This window comes from Limulus polyphemus, unplaced genomic scaffold (assembly GCF_000517525.1).
Source record: "Limulus polyphemus unplaced genomic scaffold, Limulus_polyphemus-2.1.2 Scaffold373, whole genome shotgun sequence".
NCBI classification, from domain to species: Eukaryota; Metazoa; Arthropoda; class Merostomata; order Xiphosura; family Limulidae; genus Limulus; species Limulus polyphemus.
This window is the reverse complement of record NW_013665983.1, coordinates 416,895-429,089: the sequence shown is the minus strand read 5'-3', so window position 1 is coordinate 429,089 and position 12,195 is coordinate 416,895. Positions and strand designations below refer to the sequence as shown.

Sequence of the window (12,195 nt, the reverse complement as noted above, 5' to 3'; positions counted from 1 at the left end):
AGAGGAAGAGAAAGAAGATGGTCTCCATCAGATTATTATAACTACGAAATAAAGGGAAATGAATTTACACTTTTATTTTATTTTCTAATGTTTATAGATTTTTATTCAATGTTTATATTTCAAAACCACATCTGACTGGAAGTGGGTTCACAAGTGGATTTTTTGGCTTTTTTAAATATATATGTTTTGAAAACGAAGAAAGACAGTTAAAAATATATATATTTTAAATATTGCATATTAAGAATAAAAAATCATGACGTAAATCAATGCTGGTGAAAAATGTAACTTTTATAAGAGATCGGTATGGCAATAAATGTAAATACACTTTGGCAACACGTGTTTTGTTCAGCTGAGCAAAATCGTGAAAGTGTCAATCAGTTGTAAACTGAAAAGCTGTCAGTGAATAAAACTTTCTGAAACCCTTTAAAACTGTACAGGTATGTATTTATTGGGTGTATAATTCATGTATAAAATGCAGCCTTTTGCAAAAGTCACTCTTTTGTTCTTCAGTATTAATATTAATTTCAAATTAGCATAAATTATGATAGTAAAATATAAATAACTTGAAGGTGCAAAGAAATCATGTGATTTGGATTTAAACAGTTTTTCAAACAAAATATGCTTACAATCTTTCTTTTTTATATGTTGAAAATACACGTCTTTCACAAATTCATATTTACTACTAGATGTACTTGCGCAGATCCTCGAAAGTGTTCTGTTTCAAGATTAAATAAAACCAAAATTAAGAGTAACAAATATTTTTATTTTTTGCTTTTGAAGTTCATATGTCATGCTGTGTTGTGCGTAATTCTTCTCATGATTCAGAGCATGCACACGTTGTACTGACGTCACGAAAGTACAAATTGCAACGTTAAGTGTCCCTTATGCGACGTCATTTTAGTGTCTACTGACCGACTGACAGACAACACTACTGTATAGTGGTGCGAGTGGTTAAAACAGGTGATCCTTCCAGGCGGCCTTCGGTCTCATTTTGGGGGAAATGAAATAAAACAAACTACTTAAGAACATTTAATATGATATGTGATCTAAAACTTTTTCATTTAAAAATTTCTATAAGCTTTTCACAAACTTGCAAACTAAACACGCGGTTGATACAGGAGTAAATCATAACAGTTTATTAATGAAAATCGATTTTAAAAGCACACCATTAGGTCTTATAATGCTAGGTTTAAATGACACCTGAATTTAAACATAGTTATAAGTAGTCATGAAGTGTGAGATATAATATTTTTACAAACAGATCTATCAGTTGATGGGAAAAAAAACAACAACCAAAAAACAGGTATTATTCGTTTGCTTGTTTTGAATATTCACGCAAAGCCACACAAAAGCTCTCTATGGTAGCCGTCCCTAATTCTGAGCTGACAGACTACAGGAAAAGCATCCACCAGCATCCACCGCCAACTTTCTGCTACTTAAGTCAAATAGTAGGATTTGATCGTTACTCTTATAACGCACCATGATTCAAAGTGCAGAGCACGATATTACGGTAACAAGATGCAAGCAACGGTCAATCCCTCTTTTCGTTGGTAAAGATTAGCCCAAGAATTGGTAGTGGGTGGTGTTTACTAACTTTCTTCCCTCTTCTCTATCACCTCTAAATTAGGGACGGATAGCGCAGGTAGCCTTTGAGTAGCTTTGAGCAAAATTCAACGAATAAACAAATCTACCATATGACTAGTGTTGATTACCTTTTGTAGCTGTACATTACAATTTTAACTGTAAATGTTTCACTCTTCCTCATGTGATTTCAGGAGGAATTGCAACCCTTCCATGCTTTTAAATAAATATTTTACCACCACTTAGGTGCCCCACCCCCTAAAAAAAACGCCTGAAACACTTGTCTTTTTGTAATAATACATTCCGTCTCAACACTCGCTACAAAACCTGTCAATCAGTGATGATGTCGAGCATTACGGAACCAAATGCTTACAGATGTACTGAAAATGTACACAAACCAAAAGATAATCCATTTTATTTCAAAATACCCAAAATATTTTGACAAAAAGTGCTAATTTTGGATCGTTAAACTCAAAATTGAATCAACACTACTTAGCTACAAAATATATTTTAAAACATCTTCATGTCAAGAGAAACAAACTGATAAATAACAGCAGCCAAAAAGACCAGAAACTTTGTCTCACAAAGTGACTTCATACGCGTAGTTTGTTAAGGAGAAATGTTACAAAGGTTTACTTGCAGAAAACTAGTTTTCCTTTACAGTTCATTTACAGTAGTATTAAGAAATATCTAAAAGTATTGTACGCTTCTAAAATTCGTAAATATGTTAAAACCAAAGCAACGTTTATTGTATTTTACCTTTTACGGGTAAACATGCTATAGATTAAAGAAATTTATCAAAACGACTTTGAATAATAAAGTTGAACCACAGATGCTATATAGAATTGTTTATAAACCGATATGTCGTTTAAATAGTTACTTTAAATTTAAAAATAGGATTCCTGAAATGCATCGTTCTTACGCCATGGACTATATGGGCTCTACAATTCATTGTATGAGTTCATGAATTAAGAGCATGCGCAAAATATCCCATATAATCAGTCAGCCATTCTTCGCCAATGTTTACAAGACTGTGACTTTATACTTACAGCTAACGAGTTCAGTATTTTGGGAAGAACAGTAAACGAAAAATTGGTCAGAACTAAAGAAAATATGTGGATTCAAAAAATACGCCCAGAATTGAAAGTCAATCAAACGGCTTCATGTTTTTTCTTTTTTCAAAGAAGGAAATAAAAATCGACACAAACCTGAAAAAATTGTTGTTGATCTTCCCAGTTTTTTCAACCATAGAAAATCTATTGACATAGTTGGAGAAGTTGCTATATCAGGAAAAAAATTTATATATAAAAACACATTTAAAAAAGAATGTACGATATATATACATATAAAGATATATTCTAAAACGTATAAAACTAATCAGTATATAGTATCGTTTACCTTGTAACTTTTCCTCCAAATGAAACAATTTTTCTCAGTAATATAAAAGTAAGCTGATGATACATTCATGAAGGGTAACCAGTCAATCAATAACAAATTTATCTTTTTAATAAATAGTATTAAAAAACAACCTGACTTATCTTTTAAATAAAATCTTAAAGAACATTGAAAGGTGTTGCTAAGGTGGAGAACTAGGAATTACCTAAAGAACCAGTGATCATCTTTCTTTTTTCTTCTCCCACACTAGCCAGAAAAACATTTAAAGAGAACTTGGGAAGAGGCCATCATTAAGCACAGTAATGTTTAGTGTGTAGGTATGGGCCATGGCCGCTACATTCAATCTATTACTCTATGATGTTTATAGTAGTGAGTTCAGTTTATAGGCATATATTATTTCCATGTTTTAAAAATAACAGTTTCATTTTTGGTCTCTAGATGGAAGCACAAATCGTGTTTATATAACGACCATTTGTGACTTTTCATTGCAAAAATATGATATCTGCCAACATATGTTTAGTAAAAATAAACAAATAAATGTACAATAATCTAAATTAATATTCAAGGTATCAAGGAGATGAAGTATTTATGCAACTGACAGACCTGTGTACATGTCTGAGTTTAAAAATACCAGTTTCTCAATTATCAAAACAATACATTATATAATGATTTACTTTTATTCATATTTCCAGTGGGGCTGAGTCTGGCAGCCGTGTGAATATGCATGGTATCATACTTCATAACCTGGGATCTGTATGCTGTCCTCCCTGTTAATCAACATGACCCCAGCATGTGGTAAAGTCAATTGTATGCATATTAAGTGAGTTGGAGTGAAGTTGGAAGGCATGAGTTCTGCAAATATTCCCTTAATATCTGTCCAATGCTCCAGCATGCTTGTTCCATCTTGGAGGAACATTCCAACTTCACTGACCCCAATGTAATCCAAAATTAAAGAAACTAATATGATATTAACAATATATAAATATTACCATTGATTTATGAAAATAAAACAAATGTTTACTTATCAACTTACTTCAATTGAATTTGTTCAATGAAATTGTTTAACAGAGAGGAGAAACAAGCATTAATATTTTTTTCTGCAAAAATTAAGTATGATATAGGGATGGCAATGCATAAAAGTACATAAACAAGGTATAAATGAATACACAAAACCATACAAAAATCCCAAAATAAGTAGCTAGTAAGTGCTCAGTCAATTTTACAAGCTTACAGTTATTAGCCACAGTAAAACTTTATGGCACTGTTTAGTTTAAATGCTTTTATTCAAACCTGAATTCACGCAACTGACAGGAATTCAACATTTAGTTGTAGATAAAAGTTATTATTGGAAAGTTTGTTTGTTTGTAATTAAACATAAACCCTATGACCTATCTATGCTCTACCCACTACGGGTATTGAAACCTGGCTTCTAGCATTGTAATTCCGCAGACATACCGCTGTGCCACAGGGGTCTTCTTGGAAAGATTTGGCTACTTATGTAGTGATTTTATATAGTTTTGTGTATTCATCTCTACCTTGTTTCTGTACTTTTTGGCAATGCCATCCATACATCATATTTAATTTGTGTACATTTTTTATTACTTGTTCATAAATTATAACCAGTGTCTTTTATCCATCTCGATAAGACAAAGTAATGTAGAACACTATGATAAACACTGAATGCATTTAGACTTATAATATACAGCCAATATGTATACACCCCTTCTTTAACTGAACTTGACTGCATGCTGTGTAGGTGTACACACAAGTTATAGCACCATTCTTCTTTCCTGAGAATTACCTCATAGCTATATGTTTTGCATTAAAATATGAGAAAAATCATTAAATGACTGCTGAGTTTGAGTAAGTTCTGGACCTATTGTTTAAAGCTGACAACGGTCTGTAGACTTCATAAATTAAAACAATAAATAATGTTGGAAAAGAGGAGACAAGCCAGTGGATGCTAAAAGTGCAAATCTTCTAAAATGACAAAGTTGCAGGAGTCTGCAAAGGTCACTAGAAATATTGATTAGCATTTTCCATTCAAAGTGCCCATTTGTTAATAATGAACAATCCTTGGGAAGTGGATCTGTGACTAAAAGACTATACCAAAGTTTAGTTTTGCTTATGTAAATATCAATTTACTCACATTAGTATTTTGTAATAATGTTGTAACAAGGTAGTTTAGTTTTACTGATATCCATATTTATTATATATCTACCTGACAAACGAGCATTTTTACCACGAAAATATTAAAATTGTTAGGTACAGTTGTATGAAACTTGTACATCTTCAAGTGGTATAATGGCATAATAATACATTTTTATAAATTCGACTCACAGTTATTATATTAGGATTAATGGGCTTGTTGTGCCTGACAGGAAATTTCTCAGACCTTGCATAAGGCCACCAAAGATTTACACAGTTTTGCTAACGTGTGATGGCAGTTTTACATACGGTATTTGAGTCAAAACAGAGAATGTTAGTTTTCCTTTACAGAGAATAGCCCTGGATATCGCTGGTCCTCTCCCAGGGGCTGAATAAGGTAAATCAAATATGCTGGTGGTTATCATTGACTTCACTAAAGTGGGCCAAAGCGTATTCATTGATTGATACTGATACTTCAGCACAGTCTATACCTAATATGTTGGTAGAACAATGGATAGCCCAATTTAAAACACCTGAAGAAAGTAACATGGACGAGGGAGTTAATTTCAATAGCCATCCATTCTCAGGGTTATGCAAAATATTTATTATGGTGGAAATGTGCACTCTTTATATTATCAGTTCCATCTGATAGTTTGGCAGAGTGGGTTATACAAACTAACAAGTGGATGTTGACAAAGTTTGTTAATACTGATTGAACCAACTGAGATCAAAACTTGTTGTTCATTATGCTGGCATACCATGACACAAAACAGAGACTGACTAATTGTTTGCTAAACCTGCTCGTGTTAAGTAGGGACATATTGCTCCTTAAGGATGTGCCACAGAACCTGAAAGAATATGTGGAGTGTCTAAGGTCTGCACTGGCCAACGTGTATGTGTTTGAAAACCAATGCTAGGAAAGAAATGTTACAACAAATCTGCCAAGGAATGTAAGTCACAATATGACAAGTGGGTATGGCTTTGGTATGTGCCTGTGGTATAGAAGCAGCTCGGCTCTGAATGGACGAGTCCATATCTAGTACTTCAACAGATTGATCCATTGACATTCAAGATATGATGGGAGTATGGTGTGTGCGTGTGAGCATGTGGACCACATCAACGAGCTATGACTATATGTTCTGATGAAACTCTCATGCTCTTTCTTGACTAGGCATCAGAAGTCGAGGCTGAAACCACGTTTACAAAATATCTAATCATAATTAGATAATAAATTTGTTAAATCGAAGGCAAACTGCAACGAGTACTCTTACGTTTGGTAAATGCATTTAAAAAGTAGAATACTTAAATAAAATATGTAATTCATTTCTATCACATTTAGAAACAATTATGTTTGCCATTGTATATATACTTTGCTTTTTTTTACCAAATTGACACACGTGTATATGGCTAAAGCAGCTTTTATAAAGCTACTTGTGTAAAACATTTAGTAGTTGACTTATTAGTTAGTTACAACGTGGCCCAGCATGGCCAGGTGGTTAGGGTGGTCGACTCGCAATCCCACTATTCGTTAGTAAAATAGTAGCCCAAGAGTTGGCAGTGGGTGGTGATGACTAGCTGCCTTCCCTCTAGTCCTACACTGCTAAATTAGGGACGGCTAGCACAGATAGCCCTCGTGTAGCTTTGCGCGAAATCCATAACAAACAAACAAACAATTTACAACGTTGCTTTATTTTGTTTGTCTTTAACAACATGTTACGACAGTGGAAGTAACGTGACGCTGGTGACACGTGATGAATTTCTCGAATGATCATGAATGATCGGGGAGACCCGAGTATATTCGAGACGCCCCCTTCATTGGTATTTAAGCCTGGCAGAGAAAGCCTACGGAAATAAATGAAGAGAGTTCCGGGTAATTTACGATTCTGTTTCGAACTAGTGTTTTGCACTCGTAGAAAGCGAAGTTATCGAGATTGTGAATCGCCGTGATTTATAGCGTGTGTTATAAAAGTAGTTAAGTTTAAAGTGACGAGAGACGTACTGATTGTGGAATTACCGTGTACTAAAAGTTTGTATCGAGAAAGAATAAACTGGTTTAATCAAGAAAGGACTTGTATCGCTGAAGTTCCTCGGAAAGAATTTCCACCGGAAGTTAACAAACATAATATTTGAAATGGAGTGTACTACTGACGTGTAGACATTTAAGCTTTCTTTTGATTTTGCAAATTATAGAGAAAAGAGAAAGAAACTAACTTTAATAACTAAGCGAAGTTATTTGTATGTATATAAAAATATTTGATGCAAGAAATAAAGTTTGTTTCTACTGTTGTCTACTCCCCTAAAACAATAGTTGTGTTTTTGTCTATTGAAATATCTTCTTTACGTCACTCTCTCAAATGCACCATCTAGCTTTCTGGGGATCCCTGGCCTAATTTTAAGTATTATGGGAAATCCCTATGACGTCTGAAATAAAAAGGAGGTTCCAGGAAGATGTGAATAGCAGGATCGATCCAAACGAATTGGGACAAATATTAACATCCCAATGAAGAAATGCCTTACTTTTAGGTCAGTATTAAAATAGTAATCTCAAGTCATATTATTTTTGTGTATTTATCTGTAAAGATTATGCACATTCTAAAAGTGATAGAATCAAAAACTGTTATTTTTAATTAAATGATTTTGTTTAATGTTACACATATATACACATACACTTTTGTAATTGTGTTTTTCTTTTAAAAAGTCACATCTGCAATTAATAAAATATTATTAACACATATATATGCATATTCTTGGTGTGGACCAGTTAAACCTGATAAGGGCTAGTTAGAACCTTTGAGAAGGACCGGTTAGACTTCATTCACGAAAAATGATCTACAGTTCATTAGGCGTGTTGCCTATTACTAGTATTAGAACAACAACATTCAACTGTTAGCTACCACTTAACTATGCCGTTTAAATAATGATTATTTAATTTTAAAAGGTACAAAGTTTTATGTGGTATAAATCGATCTAAGATTGTCCTTTTAACTCATCGTTTAGTAACCTAAACGAATTTAGGTATGTGAATAAAAATTCCGTTAATACTACGAAAAGTTTACATTTTTGGTCTCGATATAAGAAAATACTTACTAGGCCTGCTCATGGTTCCCGACACAGGTCATATATGGTACATAAGCCGCAATTGGCTCCAGTTGTTTCATAAACTCATCTCCTACTCGTGCGTTATCCTGTAAATGAAATAAACAAGTTTTTTTTAATTCGAAGCTACACAGTGTGCTATCTGTGCTGCGTCTTCCCCAGAAATTGAATCCTGACTTCTTTTTTTTTTACCATTACATAATTTTTGTTGTTGTTGTTGTTTTGTTTATGGCAAAGCTACTAAGGCTATCTCCTGCCTAATTCTAAACGAAAAACCATAGGGAAGGCAATCGGCCGGCAGCAACCACCACCATCTCTTAGGTTACACTAAACCACCAAATAGTAGGATTAATCGTCAATTTGTAACACCAACAATGGAAAGGTAAAGTAAACAAATGAACGCATTAATAATAATGATAAACGTTTGAACTCCATAACTAATCTGACTAGCTCATTTATATTATACATATATGAATGTTTTTGATGCGTATTTCGCTTTTTATTACGAGTTCTGACCCAACGTAGATCACCACAGAATCCAGCTTTTCAAGGTAGAGGTTCTCAAAACCAAACTGCGATCACACAAGCTTGATATCGAATATATTAGACAGCAGTTGTTCCCAACTTTTATCGTTAGCCTATAGAAGAATAGTCAAAATTATTTGTCCAACGTATCTAGAGTACTACTAAAACAAATAATTAAGATCTGACTGAAATCTTTTAACGCCGGCTTATATCGAAAATAATTTTAATCAATTTTTAGCTGACAATATCATCAGGTGATCCTGTAAAAAAAAAAAAATCTTTCTAAGTCTTTTGTGGTTTTAATAAAAACTGTAAATAAATTTTTCGCCTGACAGTGACCCATTTTTACATTAAACCTATTTGAAGGAGTTTCAAGAGGATACTGACTACATAGATCAGTACTGAAAAGTGCTGGGTGTTATAGTGGTCTCAGATAGGAACAAGCATATATACAACAACAAAAAATGTGGGGTTGCCTTCAGCTAGGACTCACTTATTCTACTGTTACATTGTTCAAGGTTTTTTCTAGTGTGCAGTTGATCACAAATTTTTCACCTGTAACAATATTTGTGCAGTTGAAGATTCATCTATATAAGTAAGTTTAAGTGGATAAATATTAAAAAGCTCCCGGTGGGACACCAGTAAACCTTCAAATTTACAATGCTAAAATTATGGGTTCGAATCCCCTTAGTGGACACAGCAGACAGCCCATTGTGGCTTTGCTATAATAAATATAAAGAAAACATATTTAAGATTATAAAATTCCATAAATAAATGTATTTACTAAAATATTCTTTTTTTTATCATTAGTTACTAGGCCTGTATATATGAGGTGCAATAAGGTGTCATGTATTAAAAAATGATAAAGTTAAAATATAAATGTGCTCAGATATTGTTAACTCATACTACTTTAAAACAATGGCGAAGGTAGGTGAAGAACTTCTTCAGAGAAGCATGTACATTTTGCTACTTTGACGTGTGTTTTTTGTTGTTGTTCTTTGTCTGCATTTTCCACATAAGTACTGATTGCTATGTTTAAATTTCATGTTCACGAATAGCACCAGTAGCCAGTTTGCCTTCAAGTGACACCAATCACTAACTACAACTACTGGCAGGTTAATAACCCGGGGTATTTCTAGGTTAGTGACCTTCATTTGTCTATCACTAAGAGTTGAACATTCAACGACACGTCTTAATATTTCGCAACTACAGAGTATAAAATTGCGTTAAGTTTGGTATAGAAAAGTGTAAGGTACAAACAAAACCTTAGATTATGTAAGGAGTGAATAAAGTGATTTTAAAGAGAGATTAACTAATATTGATGTTGTCAGAAAAATAAATAAAAAAATAAAATTAAGTTAGCAAGATCTGAAGAAGTATAGTGAGTAATAACAAATATGTAATTTACCAAAATCGGTCGAATTACCGGAAGCATATTCAAGATAAAAACAAGAGGGAATCCTCAGCAGCTACGGCTGTAAATAAATCTCAAATCGGCCAAGAGATGGAGCTATGAATTAAAAGTTTGTACTTGAAAAAACAAACAAACTTGGAGCCATTCTATGAGGCGCTGTGTCGCGGCTAATAAAAATCAATATAGAAATGAAGTAACGTTCGGTTAGCATAACTTCTTTTTTATGACATAACTTAAAATTATAAACAAACTTAAAATTTAGTTATGGTTTGTTGTAAAGCACATAGCATATAGCATATAGCAACTATCTGCGCTCTGCCCACCGCAGGTATCGAAAACCTATTTTTAACGTTATAAGCCCACTGACTTAACTGTTCAACCACCAGAGGGCATTGTAAAAGTGACGGGTTTGAATGATATTTAAAACAACGACGGAAAGGCTGATAATAATAATAATAGATAAGTAAAAAGTACAATATTTCGTTTTTAGTTTGAATGTGGACATGAGTTAGTTCGAAATGAAAACCAATGAACACAAGATCAATGATTGTCAAATCCTGCTGGTATAAGATCAGAGAGAAATTAATGGAGGATGAAATAATTTTGGATACTTAATATGGTGCATACTGGAAGCAGGGTATGTGTATTTCCTTGAATCTAATCCTAAGAAGTTGAAAGTAAAAGCGAGTAATGTGTAATAACTTGTCAATCACACCATCTGCCATATCCAGTGCAGACGTCGACAAGGACTTTCATATAATATCAGAGCTTCACGTACCGGTTGCCAACTGAGATGCGACCGATGTAATACTAATAGTGGTCTTGTGAGGTAGCAAATTATATATTGTTACGTCTCCGTTCGTTAGTTAATTTTCCGTAAATTCGTTCCGACTAAACTTTAGCGACACAAGTCCTTTCTTAAATAAAACTGGTTTATTCTTTCCGAATACAACTTTGCGATACACTTAATTTCAACAGTCGCTCTATAACAAACGCTATAATTCTCAACGAACGCTCAGGTGCCCAACAATATTCTCTCTGTCAGCATACATTCAATTACTCATTACTTTCCGGTCGCTTCATGGCCGGTCTTATATATACAAGACTACACTATATCTAGAAGGACCACGAGGTTTATGGAAAAGACGTGAATGTTCGAGAATGACGTGGCGTGATGCTAGTCACGTGACCTCGATGTCTTAACACTGCCCCTTCCTTAGTATTGTCCGTCCCGAGCAATAGCCACTTACATTAAACCAATAACAATTAACAATAACTTAATTAAATGAACAGAATTACAAACACAAAATTACAATTCAACAAAGTCTCTTACTTTTACGGGACGTATCTTCTTCCGTACTGGTCTCCATCTCGTTGGCTTCTGCTTTACGTGTGGCTCATCTGCTTCATCAGGAAATGTCCTACCGTCGGTAACAGTCACATCAGTGGTAGTAACTTCATCAAGTACCGTTTCCCTTCTCAAAACTGAGTAGAGTTTCTTCTTTGACGGTGGCTTTTTCAGGTGACACCTTTTCAGCAGCGTCATTTGTTCCTTTGTTCACTTCGTCCCAACTGAAATGTCCTGGACCGTGATAACGCCAAAGCCTGTTGGCATACACCACTTTTGGCTTATCTCGCCAACCACATTTTATCCGGAAAGTCACGTCTGAGAGACGATCCACTATATCATATGGGCCTTCCCATGGAGAAGACAACTTAGGAGACTTCCCTTTGGTCTTCCTGGGATTATACAACAACACCTTGTCTCCTGGTTCAAAGCTGATTTCAGTAGATCTCTTATCATTAGATAGCTTCATCGAATCAGCAGACGTTTTCAAGTTTGTATGCACTTGATGGTGAATATCATCCATCTTTTCCGATAACACTTTCACAAACTCTGACATATTCTCATGCAAGTCTTCATAAGGTGGGCGTCCTGTTAACAGATCCACTGACAACCGAAGTTCTCGACCAAACATCAACTTTGTTGGAGTGTATCCAGTGGTTTCATGCTCTGCTGTCCTATAGACCATCAA

At 34.3% G+C, this 12,195-nt stretch overlaps 1 protein-coding gene across 1 annotated transcript in view; it reads right to left on the bottom strand.

The window, feature by feature from the left end:
* The window catches only part of LOC106457785 (acid phosphatase type 7-like), a 47,572-nt gene that overhangs the window by 12,576 nt on the left and 22,801 nt on the right, over positions 1-12,195 (bottom strand). The window contains exons 5-7 of the mRNA XM_013917231.2: positions 8,212-8,309; positions 2,790-2,861; positions 1,955-1,961 (exon numbers count right to left, since the gene is read on the bottom strand). Of these exons, the coding sequence (XP_013772685.2) occupies positions 1,955-1,961; positions 2,790-2,861; positions 8,212-8,309 (177 nt within the window). The remainder of the gene's footprint in view (positions 1-1,954; positions 1,962-2,789; positions 2,862-8,211; positions 8,310-12,195) is intronic.